This window comes from Eschscholzia californica, unplaced genomic scaffold (genome assembly GCF_041429995.1).
Source record: "Eschscholzia californica isolate CP2 unplaced genomic scaffold, dmEscCali1.0.p SCAF_4, whole genome shotgun sequence".
Lineage (NCBI taxonomy): Eukaryota > Viridiplantae > Streptophyta > Magnoliopsida > Ranunculales > Papaveraceae > Eschscholzia > Eschscholzia californica.
Window position 1 is genome coordinate 14,956,877 of NW_028238461.1, and position 20,993 is coordinate 14,977,869.

Sequence of the window (20,993 nt, forward strand, 5' to 3'; positions counted from 1 at the left end):
ATGGAGGAGAGAGAGTGACGGAAAGTTAAAGTTAACGGAAATAGGGGGTCATATGGGTATTTCTCGTAAAGTAGGGGGCCAGGCGAGAAGCTGGTCACAAAGTAGGGGGCCATTAGGGAAATAACCCAAGAAATTTTAATAAAAAAAACTACTGCTAGTTTATTCACTTACATTTTCTTACCCAGATAGTTTTCTGAGACTTAACACTATCGATCTCTTCTGGAATATTTCAACTATTTAGTCTCTAATTAGTCTTTTTTACGAGTTTATAAGTTGGAAAAAGAAAATATAGTTGGTCCGATTTGATAATATAAGTATAACTAAGCAATTAAATAGATAAATCTATGCGGAATTGAATCATTGTTTAGTAATTACAAATTTGAAGGAAGAATTAAAAGTAAATGCAGAAACTATTCCAACTGTTTTTCTCAAACAAATCAAGGACCATTTTACTTCAATGAATAGTACCTCATATGTAATATTTTGCTCTAACAAAACGATCCAACATAACAAAAAGTGTAGTTACATATCCTTTGTTAGTATTTACTTGGTTCTGAGTCCACAAAACGTAGAAGAAAAATGTTCGCCTATCCTAAAATATATATATATATATATATATATATATATATATATATATATATATATATATATATATATCTATTATATAAAACAGAAGGGAAAACGATGACTGGGACAAACATCCTTATTTATGCATATTGTCTAGAAGCCCTTCTCAAAATTTAAAATATAGTCCTTCGTAGAAATAAAGTTACCTATTTAACAAACAATAATCCTTTCCTTCTTAGAAATAAAATAACTAATTTACGAAAAAAAGGAACAAAATAAATTTCAAGGGTTAAAAAAAGAAATTAAAATATCTCTCTCTCAATAAAATAATCTATTATATAAAACAGAAGGGAAAACGATGACTGTGACAAACATCCTTATTTAATTATGCATATTGTCTGGAAGCCCTTCTCAAAATTTAAAATATAGTCCTTCGTAGAAATAAAGTTACCTATTTAACAAACAATAATCCTTTCCTTCTTAGAAATAAAATAACTAATTTACGAAAAAAAAAAAATTTCAAGGGTTAAAGAAAGAAATTAAAATATCTCTCTCTTTCTCTCTCTCAATAAAATAATAACTACTAAAAATCTTTCTCTCAATAAAATATGACAATAAATTTTGTAACATTCGATTGATACAAGTGTCTGTGCCCTAGGGCACGGGATATACCCTAGGGTTAAAAAGAAAATTGTAATAACTAATAAAATCTCTCTTTCATGAATAAAATAATACCTAATTAAAATCTCTCTCAAATGTCCGTGCCCTAGGGCACGGGATATACCTATCTTATTCATCATTTACTGTCCTTATAAAACTTGATTTCATTATCAATTGTGAAGCTATCTATCCTATGATTCCTCTCAACTCGACCAATTTTATTGTGAAAAATAACAATTGAATATTTTGGTATCATGCGCCAGTGACGATTGCACCCACGTAACTATTTACCACAATATGTACTATACCATCTCTTATACTATTATATATTATACTATAGATATGAGGTCAATGCAAAAGCACATGGGACATTTTGGGCGCCCTTAATGCATGGTTGTATATTTATTCCTTAATTAACTTAATTGCATTTTATGTTTGAGTAATTTCTACATCTTCTTCACATGGGAATCATGCCATCATTTATTCCACCACACCTCTAACATAAGTATGTTTTCTTTTCACATTTATGCACAGATAGTTTGCAAAAACTGCAAGCATTTTAATTACTATGGAGCAGCTACCATTGCTTGTACATTATAGTATTTTTATTTTTGTCAAAAGACATTCATAGTGGTAAGTTTGTGGTTATCCAACTCAAAACGAATGAGTGGAGAGAACCTATACTTTATATTCTTGGTTGCTAGTTACCCATTCTCCCATGTGGGACTATTCTCACACATAGTACGTAGAGAAGCACAAAAACAAAGACAAACAGAGATAATCCTGTAAGAGGCAACTCACATGTATTAGAAAATACAAAACAATGAAATAAAGGCTGGTACAAATGATAAACACTAGACAATTATTAAGTATAATAACTAAAGCCTGAAGACGCTTATAGAGAGATAGATTAAGAAGGCAGACATATGACATATCTGGTAGTCTGAAACAACATCGCCAAAGTGATGGGTAGATGATATTATAGGGTCTTGCAACTTTCGGTCCATTGAGCCATAGCATTTGAGTTGAGTCTGGACAAATCTAAGTTGCGGTTGACCATTTCATCCTTACATTGTTTAAGACTGTTCTTGAAGTAAATTCCATTTTCCCAACAAACTGAAAGAATTGATAACGTCTCCAAGATGGATAATACATTCGAAGAGAAGTAATGGATGCTCTACTGTTGGCCATTTGAAATCTTTGTTTTAATCGTGCACTACGTTTATTAAAAAGTTTTTTGACGTTACCCCCTAGATACTAATTGGTGATTGAGTTTACCCCTTAAGACTTATTATTTTTGTTATAAAAATTAGGGTTATTTCCCTAATGGCCCCCTACTTTGTGACCAGCTTCCCGCGTGGCCCCCTACTTTACAAGAAATACCCATATGGCCCCCTAAAACCGTTAACTTTAACTTTCCGTCACTCTCTCTCCTCCATCTCTTTTTCTCTCTCTGCCATGTCACGCCACCTCATCTGTTAGGCCACCTCATCACCATCTCCGGCAGAGGTCGCCGGCCGGCCAACTTTCCGGCCGGCGACCTTCAAACTTAAAAAAAAAAAATTTTATTTTATTTTTCTCTCTTCCTCTCTCTCTCTAAAATTACTCCGGCGAAGGGAGACCTTCGCCGGAGTGGTCTGTTCTTCAATGAACAGACCGAGGTCTGTTCTCGGTCTGTTCTTGAAGAACAGATCTCGAACAGATCTCGGTCTGTTCGTGAAGAACAGACCCAGGTCTGTTCTTCACTGAACAGACCCAGGTCTGTTCTTCACTGAACAGACCCAGGTCTGTTCTTCACTGAACAGACCCAGGTCTGTTCTTCACTGAACAGACCCAGGTCTGTTCTTCACTGAACAGACCAGGTCTGTTCTTGAAGAACAGACCGAGATCTGTTCTTCAAGAACAGACCTTGGTCTGTTCATTGAAGAACAGACCACTCCGACGAAGGTCTCCCTTCGCCGGAGTAATTTTAGAGAGAGAGAGGAAGAGAGAGAAAAAAAAAAAAAATTTTTTTTTTTTTTTAGTTTGAAGGTCGCCGGCCGGAAATTTGGCCGGCCGGCAACTTCTGCCGGAGATGGTGATGAGGTGGCCTAACAGATGAGGTGGCGTGACATGGCAGAGAGAGAAAAAGAGATGGAGGAGAGAGAGTGACGGAAAGTTAAAGTTAACGGTTTTAGGGGGCCATATGGGTATTTCTTGTAAAGTAGGGGGCCACGCGGGAAGCTGGTCACAAAGTAGGGGGCCATTAGGGAAATAAAGACAATGTTTGATGTGTAGTAGAGAATATGACTACCAATAGTTAAAAAAAAAAAAAGAATATGACTACCAAGTAAGAAGAAAATATATATAAAGGTTTCTAATTCTTGTATTTCCAATTATATAAAAACTCTTATGGTGGTGAACTGTGGACGTAATGTGTTGGGCGGTGGTGAACAAATTGACAAAATATTGTGGTGAGCGGGTAAAAGGATGTATAAAAGAGACTAACAAATTCTTAGATATTAAATGTATTTTCATACTAAAAACCCGAGACACGACCGCCTGATACTCAATAAACCCGAACAGTTTGGCGGGCTTGGACAGTTTTGAATACTGGAAATTTTAAACTAATTGTCGGATATATACAGCCCTAGCCCCTAGGGTACATTAATTGAGTTGAAAATGCTAGAGAATAAGAAGAAATCGACGTAGACTTTAAGCAGAGATCTTATGTGCTTTGTCACGATTCACAGTTTCGATGATTCCGATCACTAAATAACGAAACACGACAAACCAATGAATCATATATGATTTCTTTTCAGAGTCCGCCTAATTTTTCTTGTTTAGCATCATTACTCTGTCTGATATTTCATCAAGTCTACCTTTAAAGAGGTAAGTCGGGATTAGGAGATAAAAAAATCACCATTAATGTAAACTTTGACGGTCAAACATTAATCTACGGTTATGTCCCTTTAAAGATATTTTTCCTCACATTCTTCGAGATGCTATCAGAATAACTGAAATAACTGTTGAATGTCATAAGTGAGCTAAAGAGGATTTTTTAGTGTACGTATTAAGAAGAGATAATCACGGATAAGTGGTAATTCCGGTACGTAGTACGGTTTAATAGGAAAAAGCGGGACCCACAACCCACTATCCAGCGGGCCGTGCGGAATTTTGTCTGATTCAGAACTAGTCACCTGGTTTAAGTCAAGGGGTTTCCCGATATTAGCGCCGTGAGTTACCGATTTCTCCGTTACCTGTGCCCGTTACACCCACAGTGGGTGTACAACACGCGTTTTTTTATTGGTTGACGATTCTTAAATAAATGTTATAGTACTAACGTCGTCAAGTTACGGAATACTAGGGACTAACATGGGGAGTAAATGCACAAAAAATAAGAATATGAGACGGTTTGTGATTTTTTAAGTTTTTGGGAAGTCAACTAAATATTTAAATAATGTAATACTAAAATAATAATTATTATTATATAATTTAGTGGGACAGTCACAAGAAATGTTGTATTTATAGTCGAGTAAATATCCAAATAATTCTCAACCAATACAAAAGTTTTTCCTTCTTGTGTTTCTCCTACTTGAAAGTGTTTTTTTTTCCTCAAGAAATGGCTTCAATGGCAAAGATAGTAGCTCTCCTTCTTTTGGCTCTCTTGGCCATTTCTATGCTCGAATCCACTCAGGTAATGCTAACCTGTTTTTTTTTTTCTTTCAAGAACTTATACATTGTCTCGTTCGTCTAAAAAATAAGTATTTGTTGGTTTCGGATGGGTGTTGATCTTATGAGATCCAGTCGGACGAGTGAATGCTGGATATGACGATCGATACCCACTTTATAAGTCAATAGTTAACTAGTCCTAACTATGAACACTAATATACAAGATTCATTTGATGATTTCATTATATGTTTTTTCCTAATATTTTTCCTTTATTATATATGCAGGTGTTGGCCAAGAAGGTATGTTTTCTCTATAATTTTCACAATTTTTTTTACCTAAAGTTTTCATTTAAAAGGATTATAATTTGACATTATTTTTAATAATTGAATATGAACAGAAACGGTACTATGGACCAGGAAGTGTAAAACCCTCCCGTAAGTTTTCATTCTACTTACTCTTTTTCTTTTGTTAAGTGGTGGAGAATATGTCCTAATACATAGGACAAAGCACGATCTAGTCGAATAGTTGCAATGAGGATATGATATCGAAGTGAATTATGAATTTCAATATAATAAAAATACTCAATTTTGACACAAGGAAATAGGGAGTCATTATCAGCGCCTGACAGAATGGCTCTTAACGAGCAGGTGGTTACTTTGAGTTGGTTGAATGAACATTGACCCGACCAATCTCTTAGTACCTAGATTTAACACTGAAGACCGTCGTCGACAACCTCTAAAAAAAGAACTCCATCTCCTCCACCGCCACCACCACTATCTCCAATCTTTCTCCCTATGATAGACTAAAACCCTATGGTTTACGTTGATCCTAGGTAGAGGGAGAGCCAAATCCACTGAAACCCTGGGTTTCAATCGATTATAGAGAGAGTAGTGATGTCAAATGGATCAGCCATCTAACAAAGGCCCACAACGGCCTACGTTTCGGAACAGGCCGACCAGTGGAGCAAATATCATGGCCCAGCCCGAGGCTATTTGCCTTCGGATTTTTCTTAATATTTTCACAAAAACTTTAACTACTCTTCCAATTGTCATAAAATTAAGTAAAGAGGGCCGTAAAATGTAGTCAGTATAGTGTTTTAGAAGGTCAAATAGTAGAGGGTCATTCGACTGGCTGCCTTTAGCAAGGACTAAAAAAAGTATCACGAAAAGAGAAGTGATGAAAGAAATGTAAATGTGCAGAATGTTATGGGCGTTGTTTAAAAAGGTGTAGCAAGACATCACACAAGAAGCCATGCATGTTCTTCTGCCAATATTGTTGCAAAACTTGCCTGTGCGTTCCTCCAGGCTACTATGGTAACAAAGCTGTATGCCCTTGCTACAACAACTGGAAGACCCAACAAGGCAGGCCAAAATGCCCTTGATTTTTAGTCCCACATTCATAGTTGATTTATTACTACTATAATTTGTGCTAGTTAGTTGGTACTTGTTAGTAAGAAAAATTAATTGTTTGCTTTTTCAAGTTATTATCGGGTTGTATCATTGTTTATCGATCAACCTCTTATTGTTATTGTGATTCTTGTTTTTTGTTTTCTGATTTTTCTCTTTTCATGTAACTAAATCCGTCACTCCTACATTGGGTATTATTGTTTGTTTCGTAATATACCCAAATATGTGAATGGCTCTAAATGGATTTCTTTTTTGAATTTTAATGTTAAATTTTATCTCTTTAATCCAATGAACTCTTGCTTTGATCACTTCTGCTCAAATTTTTGGGTAAATTTTCTTATTTGAGAAGAAGCCGTGTATTTATATTAACCTAACCATTTGTGTACCTAAATTCAGTGCTAATAATGCAACATCATCTCATAAGTTTACCTATGATATTTGTATTGATTACTTGAACTTTCAAAGCTTTCAAACGGTTATGGTTCAGAGTACTTTAATAAAGGTTGCGGTTTTGAGGCATAAAGAAAAGTCCTTGGGGCATAAAGACTTTGTCAATCAAGATTGACACGTTTATTTTTTAGCTCAAGAATAAATTTGATTGCTTGTTAACCCTTAGAGCATCTCAAATGCAACACTCACATAGGATTTTCAGAGTTTCTTTTTAAAATCCATCATCTTTTGTGATCAAAATATGCATTGTGCACGCTTTTACAATAGTTTTGATTGATATCGGAGAAGATGAAATCTAGTGCTCGATGTTGATAGGCATTGAAATCATGAGAATGTATGCTTGAGGATTTTGCTAAACTCATTTGTTTTTGCATTAGGGATGGAACAGATGAAATCATGGGATATATGTATAGTTATTTTGGGTTGTTATAGAGCTGCACTTCAAGCTACTTGGGCCAGCATTGAGTTCTAGTAAGTGAAAATTGATTAAGTTGTTGTGCTATTTCCAGAACTTATAGTCCCACATCCACAAGTGAAAGAGAAAGCTATGTAGAGTCTTTGTACAAGATAAGGTGAACGAGTGACTTTAAAACATACTTACCTGGACGGGGTCAATGGTTGATCAAGAAGGACCATGGCCTAGGTTAGTGACCTCCATTGCACTTAGGAGGGGCACTCGCCTAAGATCTACCCAAGTGGTGGAGTCTACGTCATAATTTGTTATAGAGGGGGTACGCGTTCGCGCGGCCCCTGCCAATTTTAAGTTTAATGTTGTTTTTGTGTTTGAATTTTATACATATAATCTATCTACTTTTGTGCTTTGACAACAATTCCATATGGAACAAACTCCCTAGCTTCTTTTTGTGTTTCACAACAATTGCGATCACTCTGATTGAACAAACTCACAATCTTCATTCCGTGTTTTCACAACAAATTGCAGTCTGTTCGTATGCTGTTCTTCATGAATCTAGCGAACTGGTTGTTCTTCATGAATCAAGCGAACTGAATTGATGTATTCTGTTACGTTTTAGCGGTCTATCCGTATCCTCTAGCTTAAGAAAAATAGTCCCTAGATGAAAGTCTTTTTTGGAAATTAATTGAATCAATCAATAAGCATATAAAGAGCGGGTTGAAATATAGTCCCACATAGATGGGTTTAAGCAAGCAAGGAAGTGAAAAACTACTACAAAAACACAAAAGAGATAGTGTAGAAAGCATACCTTTCTCGGCCTTTTGGCTAAGATCAAGTGTAGTATCTGTTCTTATCAGTTTAATATCTGATATGTGAACCATTGGTTCACACGATATTAAATTAATTTTTCTTTGGGGGAGGTCCCATCACAATGGCTTGCCATTGGGGTCCTCAAGCGTCGCCTATGTGTTGCACTATTGCACGGGCCAGGCGCACCCCTTCCAAATCTAAAACCCAATTCTTCTTTATCAAATACTAAAAGCATATGTTTCAGCTTCTGTGGAATGATTTGTACACTTGACCTAAAGGGGTGAAGTTAGTCCAGTCGGACTATTCAGGTTACCTTTTGTACACTGAATAGAACTAGGTATGCAGAAGCCTTTTGTTGACGCATTTTGATTGGCTTGGAATCCTCCTTCGTTTACAATCTCGAACTTAGTATATCTACAGTTTCACGAGTGTTTCTTATTTTCTCATTATTTCTCCATGGGTCTGTGGCCATGATCGAAACTCGAAAAATAAGAAGCTTATTCCAAAAATCTGGTATAGTAACTCCACAAGGTTCAGGAAGTTTGCGTCTAGTTATCGATTATTAACCATTGTATCTGGCTGAGTTCTCACACTAAGGATCTGGCTTGACGACAATTATTGTCTATATAAATAAATATATATTAATTGAAAGATTAAGGCATTTGAAGTTGAAAAGTTCCATATGTACAGTATATACTGAGGTACTGTGAAGAGGTACGTACCTCTTGATAATCAACTCGGATGGAGCCGAGGAAGATGAAGAAGGATTGATCCTTCGGTGAAGCCGAGAGGAGCAGCAGGACCTCTCGGGTGAAACCGAGAGGATGATGATGAAGATAATCGGGTGAGACCGAGAGAGAAGGTTAGAGAACTCGGTTGAATCCCGAGAGTTGATCCTAGTCTTCTCGGTTGGAACCAAAGATGATGATAGCAAAGTGTTAATCGTGAGAGAGAGAGAGAGATAGGTAAATACCTTTTCTTTATTCACAATAACATGGTTTTACATTATGGATCTAATCCTTTATATAGGTTTACAAGAAGAGTTTAAGAAAAATAAAACTATATCTAAGTATGTGTTTATCTAAACTACATCAATCTTGGTTGTAATAGGAATCCTAATCCTACCAGGATTACTATAATTGTGTGAGCCTAATCCACTCGGTTTAGCCGAGTGGAGTGAACTCTAACACTCCCCCTCAAGTTAGAGCGGGAATGGAAGTAACGCCTAACTTGCCAATAATGTTCTTGAACGGTTCTGCTCCAAGTGGTTTGGTGAAGATATCCGCTAACTGGTTGTCTGAAGTGGTGAAGCGAGTGGCAATGACGTTGTCTTTGATCTTCTCACGAACGATGTGGCAATCTATTTCAATATGTTTCGTACGTTCGTGGAAAACGGGGTTATCAGCGATATGGAGTGCAGCCCGATTGTCACAGTAAACTGTCATCGGGTCTGTGTGATCAATTCCAAAATCAAGTAATAAATACTTGAGCCATTGTAGTTCACAGGTGAGAATGGCCAAAGCTCGATATTCTGCTTCTGCAGATGATTTAGCAACCGTTGGTTGTTTCTTTGATTTCCAAGAGAGTGGACTATCACCCATCATTGTAAAATATCCAGTAGTTGATCTACGGGTTGAAGGGCAGCCAGCCCAATCCGAATCACAGTATCCTGTAATGTGGAGAGAGCTGTCTGCGGATAAGAAGACTCCTTTATCAAGAGTACCCTTCAAGTATCGTAGAACACGATGAGCTGCGTCTAAGTGTACTTGGCTAGGTGTTTGCATGAATTGGCTCAGGTTATTTACGGCGAAAGTGATATCCGGCCGTGTAACCGTTAAGTAAAGTAGTCTGCCTATGAGACGACGGTACACTGACGGATCTGGTAAAGGTGTACCATCGGTGGGACTGAGACGTAATTTTTGTTCCATGGGAAACTCAGAAGGACGTGCAGCGGTGAGTCCAGAATCTTTTAAAATATCAAGAGCATATTTCCTTTGACATAGAAAAATGCCTTGTGATGAGCGAGATACTTCGATACCAAGGAAGTACTGCAGACGACCCAGATCTTTGAGTGAAAAGGCTTTATTCAAAAATATTTTCAACTGGGAGATAGCATGATCATTATTTCCCGTGATAATTATGTCGTCTACGTAGACGAGAACAAAGATTTGAGTGGAGTGAGAACGGAAAGTGAAGAGAGAATAGTCGCTTTTAGACTGAGAAAAACCCCGTTCAATAAGAACGGAGGAGAACTTTGAAAACCATTGACGGGAGGCCTGTTTAAGACCGTATAAGGACTTATGAAGACGACATACTTTAGACTCCCCCTGAGATGAAAAACCGGGAGGGAGTTTCATGTAGACTTCTTCATGGAGATCGCCTTGAAGAAAGGCGTTATTGACATCCAATTGATGGAGATTCCACCCTTTAATGGCGGCAATAGATAATAGAACACGGACAGTAACGAGTTTTGCAACTGGGGCAAAAGTATCGTTATAGTCGAGTCCCTCGATTTGGGTGTAACCTTTAGCTACAAGACGAGCTTTATAGCGTTCGATGGAACCATCGGAATTGAATTTAATTTTGTATACCCATTTGCAACCAATAGGTCGCTTGCCGGGTGGTAGATCAGTGATGGACCATGTCTTGTTTTCTTCCAAAGCGGAGATTTCCTTGGCCATAGCCTCCTTCCAATGAGACGATTTCATTGCTTGAGTGAAGGAGGTAGGCTCGGTAGTAGACAATACAGAGGAGAGGAATTGTTGATGAGATGTGGAGAATGAATTAATGGAGAAGTAGTTTTCAAGTGGGTACTTGACGGAACTTGTGTTGGAACACACATAATCTTTCAAGTGGGACGGTGGTCGGCGCAGTCGTGATGGACGGCCGGAAATCTCAACCATCTGGTCGGAATTATCCTCGGGCGGTGTTGGGTCCGTCGAGTGAACGTCGGGTATAGGTCTGTCCATGGCTGCTGGAGACGCTCCAGAATGGGGAGTGTCACTAGCGGCCGCTGAAGGCACCTCGGGCGATGGTGCCTGGTGTAATGGACCGGGAATGGAACCCGGTCCAGCAGGGGTGTCTGAAGGCACCCCTGAATCGACAATCTGCCGAACAGCAGCTCCATCGGTGGTCTGCTGGACGTCTGGAACAGCAGCTCCATCGGTGATGGTGCTGCTGTGTGATGCCGAAACAGTGGAGGTCTTGCCAGTCGTTGGGAAGTCGAAGGTGTCATCATCTTCGATGGAAAGGAATGGTTCCGGATCGGAGTGGTTCGGTGTTGCCGAAGAGTATGAGGGAGACATTGGAAATTTGTTTTCAACGAACGTGACGTCTCTAGAAACAAATATTCGTCGTGTGGAGATATCGTAAACACGATAACCCTTTTGTCCATTGGGATATCCAAGGAATATACCGGCGGAAGAGCGGGCGTCCAACTTGGTTTTAACCAAAGGAATTCGAGCATAGCAAAGACATCCAAAGACACGTAGATGTGAAAGGTTAGGAGCAACACCCATGAGGATTTCATGGGGTGATTTTCCATTGAGAATGGGTGTCGGTAATTTATTGATTAAATAAACCGCGGTGAGAACACATTCTCCCCAAAAAGAGAGAGGAAGATGAGCTTGGAGTCGTAATGAACGTGCCACTTCAAGGATGTGGCGATGTTTACGTTCAACTACCCCGTTTTGTTGGGGTGTATAAGTACAACTACGTTGGTGGGTAACCCCTTGTTCAACAAACCAACTTTGTAGAGAGGAATTGATAAATTCGGTTCCATTGTCCGATCGAAATTTTTTTATTTTACAATTAAATTGTGTGGAGACATAGGTAAAGAAATTCATAATTGTCCTATTTGAATCGGACTTAGAATCCAAAAGAAATATCCAAGTACAACGTGAATAATCGTCTACAAGGGTGAGAAAATATCGACACCCGGAGGTGGATGGAACCGGAAAAGGTCCCCACAAATCCGCATGTACCAACTCAAATATGTGAGAAGAAGAAGTGGTACTAGTTGGAAAAGGTAAACGACATTGCTTAGAAAGTGGACAAACATCGCACGGTACTTTATTAGATAAATATTTAAAATTCAAACAAGGAAGTTTGGAATGGAAATATTGAAAACGACTAAAAGATGGATGGCCTAAACGCCAATGCCATAAAATAAAAGACTCATTACTAGAACTATCTTTAGTAAGACTAGAAATTGAAAAAATTGGACGCTCCGTGCGAAGGAAATAAAGATCATCATGAAGGCTACCATGCCCAATCTCCGTCTTCGTTGTTCGGTCCTGAAAAAGACACAAATTCCGGTCAAATAAGACGGTACAACGAAGTGATTTAGAGATTTGAGAAATAGAGATAAGATTAAATTGAAAAGATGGAATGTGAAAAACATCTTCAAGATAAAATCTATTTGAAAAATAGACAATACCAATATGTTCAACCTTTACCCGTGAACCGTCCGGTAAACGGACGTATAAATCCGGTGGTGCAAGGGAATAAGAGGAGAATCGAGATATATTCGAACAAATATGCTTGGCGGCTCCCGAGTCAATGACCCAAGGAGGATGAAAAGAAGAGTAATACTTACCGGTAAGGTTGATTAGAGGGTCCTTGTTGGTGTTGCCTTGAGAATTGGTTGTGGACGGTTGCCTATTGCGGTCAAGGAGTGCCAATATGCCTTGGTATTGTTCATTAGTGAAGGATGTTGCTGAAGGCACCCCCTGGCCGGTTTTGTCAGAAACCGAGAGATTGATGGTCTCTTGTCGTGTATGGTTTCGTCCTCTTTGACCATAGTTGGGTGGATACCCATGTATCTTGTAACAAGAGGAAACATCGTGACCATGGATTTTGCAATTTTCACAAAAGGGACGAGGACGTTTTGTACGTTGTCTCTCGGTTCCATTAAAACGAGTTTGATTAAACTCATTGTTTCCAACGGCAAGGGCCGAGTTGTTGGAGTCAATACTCATAGGAGTGACTAAGTTTTGTTGAACCTCTTCTTGTTTAATAAGTGAATGGATTCTAAGAATCGAAGGAAAAGGTTCAATCAATAAAATTTGACTCCGAATAGATGAAAATCTATCGTTAAGTCCTTGAAGAAATTCCATGGCCCTATCTTGATTTGTTCTTTCAAGTAAGGAACGACCATGTCCACATGTACAAGGCTCGGTTAGAATCAAGGAATTTAGTTCGTCTTGAAGAGCCTTGAGGTTGGTGAAATATGTAGAAACATCGGAGTTGTCTTGTCTAAGACAAGAAATCGCTCTCTTTAATTGGAAAATTTTAGGAGCATTACGTTGATGGAAACGATCATAGAGATTGTGCCATATATCGGAGGCCGTTTCATCATATAAGATGGATGATCGAAGAGGTGGATCAACGGAATTGATGAGCCAACTAGAAACGAGATCATTACATCGTCCCCATTGTTCTAGTTCATTAGGATCGGTTGGTTTTTCGATGCTTCCATCAACAAAACCTAACTTAGCTTTAGCTCTTAAGGCTTTAGTCATTCCTCGTGACCATGAGGGATAGTTATCACCGGTTAGAAGTGGTGTGATAAGAATAGTAGTGGGAGAATCCGAATGGTGGACATCAAACGGCCCACTATTGATGTTGTGATGAACTTGAGAGGTTTCCGAAGTTTCGGGAATAGTCATCTCTTAAAAAAAAAATTTGAATTCTAGCTCTTATACCATGTGAAGAGGTACGTACCTCTTGATAATCAACTCGGATGGAGCCGAGGAAGATGAAGAAGGATTGATCCTTCGGTGAAGCCGAGAGGAGCAGCAGGACCTCTCGGGTGAAACCGAGAGGATGATGATGAAGATAATCGGGTGAGACCGAGAGAGAAGGTTAGAGAACTCGGTTGAATCCCGAGAGTTGATCCTAGTCTTCTCGGTTGGAACCAAAGATGATGATAGCAAAGTGTTAATCGTGAGAGAGAGAGAGAGAGATAGGTAAATACCTTTTCTTTATTCACAATAACATGGTTTTACATTATGGATCTAATCCTTTATATAGGTTTACAAGAAGAGTTTAAGAAAAATAAAACTATATCTAAGTATGTGTTTATCTAAACTACATCAATCTTGGTTGTAATAGGAATCCTAATCCTACTAGGATTACTATAATTGTGTGAGCCTAATCCACTCGGTTTAGCCGAGTGGAGTGAACTCTAACAGGTACAACTTGAAGTTACATGTAAATAATCGGAGTTTGTTTATTCCCAAATATGACAATAGGTATCAGAAAATTACGAACTTTGTAGAATTACTGTGTTGAAAATATCTTGAATATAAGTCAATGTTTGTCCAATTTGTGACATGAGAAACTGTTCTAGTGATCCCGGCCGATCCTAGTTTTATAAAGTGTTTTTTATCAATAACGGTGTAAATCGTATTTTCGAGTTTTGACGTGTGGAGTTGGAGGTGGCTAAGTGTTAGGGTGTTAATGAGTTAGAAATGCTAAAACCCTCTGGAAAAACTCTACAATTTTTCCATTCATTCATAGTGAAAATTAGGTTTATTATCGACAGAACAGTAGGTCCGACTAACTGGAACCAAAATTTATTTTATTATGAAACGAAGCCAATGCCTAAATTTATTAGCCACGTGAGCAAGAAAACATGTTGGCTACGTCTGCCGCCAATTGGCTTACAAGATAAGTGTTGAGATACGTGTGTAAACACGTGATATAAGAGACGAATCGAGATGAGGAGATCCGACGATCAAGACTATTCCAAGATATTTGAAGATATGTGAAGATCAAGAATATTCAGTTTCATATATTTAGAATATTTCTTGTAATATATCTAATATTATTATTAGATATATTTTATATTGTTTCTTAGTTTAGTTAGGAGAAACTAGGAAACCCTGACCCTTAATTTCCCTATAAATAAGAAAGGGTTCCAAGGATTAAATCATTCATAATCAATCATTGTAACGAATCACCACAATTGTGGCTAATAAAGTATGTAGCATGTAGGTCGTGAATGTCCGACTGAACCTCGTTAAAAATGGTGTCCTTTATTTATGTTCATCTATCTCCAATTATCATATTATCATGAATTTCTACAATAACAAGGATAGTCATAGATCTCCAATGTCTGTTTTAAACTGGAATTAAAATATTGTTTCGTCAAGATAAATAATTTTTATTAATGGTAGGAGAGTTTGACAATTTTGTCCATTGAATGAGCTTTTAAATGGATGTTTCCTTAACCAGTTTGGAGTGTTTGGACAATGAAGATTGTCTTCCAAATACACATGGAATGATGGTGGCATTATAAATCACAAAATTCCAAACTTCCCATGCGATTTGTCTTTGAAACCTACTTACTACTCTCTCAAGTGTTCATGGGTTTTCTATTTTTCCCATCTTCATTTCAATCTACTCCTCGCTAATAAATTATATGTGGTAGTTCATTGACTAATACTAGCTTCCCTAAATAAACTATTAATTTAATTCTTAAGTAGAGTACTTCTTCATCAACTTTGAAGTTTATATCCTTTTAAGAACAAAATTAAAAACAATTCTATTTTAACATGAAATCATTACTCTAAAGGAATTTGAGAAGCTAATGAATCTCCTTTAAACCCTTTCACTATTGAAGCAGCTCTCAATCTCTACCATCATCCAAGTCCAAGAAATAAAGAAAACCTCTAAGGCTCTAAACCTAGGTAAGGAAAAGGTTTACTTTTATTGAGTTAATGAAGCTTGTGGGTTTCATTATATATCTAGGTCAAAATTTTAGGTAATTTTGTATGGCTCATCAAAGAAAGGAGATTCTTTGAAATTATAGAATTTTTTAAGGTTAGTGGTTTTGAGATTCCATTCTGAAAAACAGGATTCATATTTCCATAATGAGGAGAATTTTGAATATGGGTATGAGCTAAAACCTCTTAATTTGGTGGCAAATCACATTGAATTGATTCATCCATGACATCAAATTACTATATTTCATTCATGTCAGAGAAGAGTAAGCAACCCTCAAAACTTCTTTCCTACCTAATTACTGTCTCCATCTTTGTTTTAATCCTATCTTCTGTTTTCCTTCTTCAATCAACTGGTAGTTCATTAATGTCTAAATCTGTTTACAGTTTTATACTTGTTAATAATAGCTCATTGGTTCACTTCAAACCGAATAGGAATAGTTCGAATAATAAAAGTCATAATAACTCGTGTCTGCCTTCTCGAATTGGTAATATCAGTAACCCAAATAACTCTCTTCTTAAGGTGTTTATGTATGATTTGCCACCTGAATTCCACTTTGGGTTGTTGGGATGGAAAGGAGAAGGCTATCGAGTATGGCCTAATATTAGCAATCTCGGCCGGATCCCATCTTACCCAGGTGGATTAAATTTGCAACACAGTATTGAGTATTGGCTCACTCTGGATCTTCTTTCATCGAACCCTCTAGGTGTGGTAAGACCTTGTTGTGCAGTTCGAGTGAGTAACTCAAGTTTGGCCGATGTGATATTTGTCCCGTTTTTCTCATCGCTGAGTTACAACAGACACTCTAATAAGTTACATCGGAGGAAACATAAAGTTAGTATGGATCGGATATTGCAGGATAGACTAATCGAGTTTTTAATGAGCCAAGACGAATGGAAGAGAAAGGGTGGGAAGGATCATATAATTGTAGCTCACCACCCAAATAGCATGTTGAGTGCTAGAAAAAAGCTAGGATCTGCAATGTTTGTGCTTGCAGATTTTGGACGGTACCCGGTTGGGATAGCAAACATAGAAAAAGATATAATAGCTCCGTACAAGCACGTTGTAAGAACAATCGGTGTTGATGAATCGGCTCCATATGAAAAACGACCGATCTTGGCATATTTTCAAGGAGCAATTTATAGGAAGGATGTAAGTGGGTCTTGTCCATTTTTTCTCCTTTATGTTATGCTCTAGTGCCATCCAATCGGCTTAAAATATGAGATCAACTACCTTCCTCCCCTAAAGATCGAAGTTCGTAAGATTAGTCTTATAAGTTCTAAATCTTCTATTTGATATTTATTTTCAGGGAGGAGTTATTCGACAAGAACTTTATTATCTACTCAAAGACGAGAAAGATGTACACTTTATGTTTGGTACGGTTCGTGGAAATGGGATTCATCAAGCAAGTAAAGGAATGGCAGACTCTAAATTCTGCCTTAATATCGCCGGTGATACTCCTTCCTCTAACCGCCTATTTGATGCCATTGTCAGCCATTGTGTTCCAGTAATCATCAGCGACGAAATTGAGCTCCCTTTCGAAGACGTCCTAGATTATTCAGAGTTCTGTATCTTCATTCGATCATCTGACGCTATAAAGAAAGGATACTTAGTCAATCTACTAAGAAAGATTCGTCCTAAAAATTGGACGAAAATGTGGAAGAGGTTAAAAGAAGTAGCTCCTCATTTTGAGTATAGGTACCCGTCTCTGCCAGGCGATGCTGTTGAGATGATCTGGGGTGCAATTGCACGTAAGGTACATTCAGCTCAATTCAGACTCAAAGAGAATAGATTTCGAAGATATAAGATAATGAGGAAGACTTCGACAATCTGAAAACTCGAAGATCGGGTTACCCTCTGGAGTTCTTTAGAGAGTTAAGAATGTAAAGATATTGTGCATCAAATGCCATTTATACAAGTTTTCTATTCCTTTGAATTTGAATCTGAAAAAGTTTTCCTCTGTTTCATTATGCTTTGTGGTTTAAACTCATTATACTTTAATGTTGTTAAAGCATGTTAGATTCGGGCGAAGACAGAAGGAAATAAAATGAACACCAAAAGGAAAAAAAAAGTGAAATCTATTCGACATTAATCAATGACACTCTTATGTATTATATATGAATAAAATTGTAAAAGCTGATAGAATTTTGCTATATTTTGCAAGAACTAGAACAACTAATTCAAACACCTCCTCTAATCTTCTTCCAACAAAATAAAACCCTGTAATTTGTATCTTTAAGCTGCTATTTCTGTCTATTCTTATAAGGATCTCATCCCCACAATCTTAGACATCAATTAGGTTGAATGGGGCATCTCTCTCTCTCTATAACAAAAACTTCTAATGCTCAAGATGGAGGAAAACCCCAAGAAAGTTCTTCTACTTGACTTACCTTGCCTTTCTTTTATGCTTAAAAAATTCAACTTCTATTATGAATGGGGTCTGAACCTCTTCGAAAATTTCGTTTGCTAGACTTATAAGGATCAAACTTCGACGACATATTTGCAGAGTTTTTCTTTGTCTTCAAATCATCGATACTTACACCGTCAAGTTCACGTGCATTCTTCGGGTGTACTTGATCTTGTTGAAGGACAAAGTCCATGTTTCTAATGGCAAAAGTTTGTTCTGCTTGAAAAAAAACTAAGTACCCAAAACAAACAAGAAGAAGAATAAACACTCTATAAGTACAAAACCCCATGATTTCTAAAATCTCAATAGACAAGAAGTATGGTGTTTTTAGAGAGTAAGTAGATTTACAACACACTAATTCTTCTACTCTTTATGGACAAAATTTCAGTAGATATGATGAGTTTTTGAGTTTGAGTTGCTTCTTATGGGGATTTTGGATGTTCAAAATAGGAAATCAAGGAGGGACCCAGAGCCACCTAAAGGGAAGTTGTTAGATTCATCTCAATCATAAGCTTGTAATTCCAAGCAATTTAAGGCTGTTTAAGAATTGTCTGACACTTATAGAGAGAAAGAGAGAGAGAGAGATGAGACAGCAGCCTAGGGAAGCTAAGTATCTTTTTGTGTTGCTCCCTAAATCTCTATCATTTGTCTTTGCTTTTGTTTACTACTACTAATGACCAATCCGGTCTCCTGGACTACTCCAATCGGCCACCTGTACATGCTTTGGTTCTGTATACCCGGTTTATTATACAGTAAGATTTGAACTTTGATCTTCTATGGAGAATACACATAATACCAGTTTCTAGACTAATAAACATATAATATGGATCATGAATATTACTGGTTGATTTATTCTACGAAACTAGTTTAATAAAACTGCAACCACGACTTAAGGCGTACTAATAAACATAATACAAAAAGTACATCACGATAAGGCCTACCAATTTCTCCAACTTGGTTTTAAGCCCTAAAGACCAATAACTTATTTAGAATCTTATGGTAATGTTGGGCTATCAATAGTATTGTTGAATTCTTGCATATACTTTTTTTTTTTAATGTTGAAAGCTCTTGGGTATATATATACTCTATGGTAGCTAAAAATGGAATCTATGAAACCAAGGCTATTGTGTGTTCTATAAAAAAGGGTAGATAGAATATTGAAGAGGGTGGAATCAAGTTATACATATAAGTAATAAAAATATAAAATGTAGAGGAAAAAAACAAAGCCATGCTTTATGCCCATATTGTGCAGTGATCTCTTTAGGAATTCCAAGCTCTTATATCCATGCCCAAAGAGAACAAAAAAAAAAAAAACACTTCATGTTTCCTTGTGCTAAATTGTTGTTCTTTATGCTTTTTTTTTTTCTCTCTTTGAATTGATAAGCCCTAAACCCTCATCTATTCAAAGTTCCAAAGAAAGACCCACCACAAGGCTTCTCCATAATTCTCTCTTACTAGATCTTCTTTTACTTTTTCTTCTCTGTTTTTAAGTTGCTCTATTATCCATGTATGGACCATCTCTTCCTTTTATTGAGTATATAGTTCTTATAATACATGAGAATTGTAAACCAAATTTTGAATAATGTTGCTTTAATAATGTTTCTTCCCATAGGACAAATGCCAACATAAGATAAACCATATTCTTTTCAAAGATTTTGATATTCCACCAAATGTGTTACACATGTGAGTACACATATTTATGTCATTAGCCTTCCTCTACGAGGTCGTAGTGACATAGATATTGATAGATTAAGAAATTGGAGTGAGTTGTAGATTCATCTTTAACTTTATTTTTAATATTGAAGATGTTGTTTGTTATAAGAATAGAAACATATAAAAAAGATAAACATAAAAGAAATCCTAATCGTTTGACTCAAAAAAAAAAAAATCCTAATCTACTATATGTTTGTTTCGTCTTCGAGTCATATTCCGGTTATTCTTCTGAGTTTCCTTCTTCCCTTGGTCTCTTATCTCATTACCTTCCGGCAAATTGAACGGAGGATTAAACCTAAAGTGCAATTTGGAAAATAACTTGAAGAGACAACTTTGACATCCTCTTTATTGAGACGACTGAATTGGTTGTTAATCAAGTTTTGATTTGGTGTAGATAACGAAAAATAACCAAGTAATATTGGACATTCATGACGAGCAAACATTGCATAATCACGGATTTAGAGGTCATTTGAAAAAAAAATTGCACTTAGGGAGCACAACCGCTCTAAGATCAGAGGTTGCGCTTAGTGCGCACAACCAATCTAGGTTTAGAGGGTCATAGCAACGAGATCACATTAAAAAGAGAGCATAAACACTCGGGATTCAGAGGCACTTTGACATAAATTAGCACCGAGCTTAAGGTGATATCAACGACCGAGACAAGTTCCCAGTGAGAAAGAAATAACTCTCATGATAAAATTGCCCCTTGTTACAATTCTTTTGCCATTGCTGATCATGTTCTTCAGGTGTGAATGATCATTTTGTTACTCTTGTGCTCTTGTTATAGGCGCAGATCCAACATCCCTTCCATAAAGAGCAGACAGTATTCTAACTATGAATTGTCTTATTCAGAATGGATTGAACTTTGAAGTTGAGGCAACAACCATTGTCCCAAAAAACTTTAGATATCTTACTGGATGTGAGGTAGATAAGCAAAGAAACAAGACACAATTATCAGCTGGCCCATTAGCTCAGTTGGTTAGAGCGTCGTGCTAATAACGCGAAGGTCGCAGGTTCGAGACCTGCATGGGCCAAACTTTTTTCCTTTTCGTTTTATTTTCCAGATTTTTACTTTCTTCTTCTCGTTTTGTTTTTCCGTTCTCCCAAAGAAGCGTTTATTATTACTATCGTAAAAATAGATTAACAAAATTGTAAATCAAAATATCTTATAGAGAGCTTAAAAAGAGG

General features: G+C 37.1%; 2 protein-coding genes and 3 non-coding genes across 5 annotated transcripts; all 5 read left to right on the forward strand.

Annotated features, from left to right (window-relative positions):
* The first annotated feature begins 4,828 nt into the window (after positions 1-4,828).
* LOC147543064 (gibberellin-regulated protein 6-like) lies at positions 4,829-6,574 on the forward strand. The gene is made up of 4 exons (XM_086635369.1): positions 4,829-4,903; positions 5,164-5,178; positions 5,277-5,313; positions 6,079-6,574. Exons 1-4 carry the CDS (start codon positions 4,829-4,831, stop codon positions 6,258-6,260), a joined length of 309 nt encoding a protein of 102 aa, XP_086491495.1. The 3' UTR covers positions 6,261-6,574.
* Positions 6,575-7,328: 754 nt separating this feature from the next.
* On the forward strand, positions 7,329-7,488 carry LOC147543065 (U1 spliceosomal RNA). Its single transcript, XR_015224427.1, has one exon. It is a non-coding gene; the product is annotated as a U1 spliceosomal RNA (small nuclear RNA).
* Positions 7,489-7,951: 463 nt separating this feature from the next.
* LOC147543066 (U2 spliceosomal RNA) lies at positions 7,952-8,148 on the forward strand. The gene has a single exon (XR_015224475.1). It is a non-coding gene; the product is annotated as a U2 spliceosomal RNA (small nuclear RNA).
* A 6,985-nt stretch (positions 8,149-15,133) lies between these two features.
* LOC147543067 (putative arabinosyltransferase ARAD1) lies at positions 15,134-17,837 on the forward strand. Its single transcript, XM_086637475.1, has 2 exons — positions 15,134-16,837; positions 16,995-17,837. Exons 1-2 carry the CDS (start codon positions 15,911-15,913, stop codon positions 17,517-17,519), a joined length of 1,452 nt encoding a protein of 483 aa, XP_086493601.1. The 5' UTR covers positions 15,134-15,910; the 3' UTR covers positions 17,520-17,837.
* Positions 17,838-20,765: 2,928 nt separating this feature from the next.
* On the forward strand, positions 20,766-20,839 carry TRNAI-AAU (transfer RNA isoleucine (anticodon AAU)). Its single transcript has one exon. It is a non-coding gene; the product is annotated as a tRNA-Ile (tRNA).
* Positions 20,840-20,993: the final 154 nt, after the last annotated feature.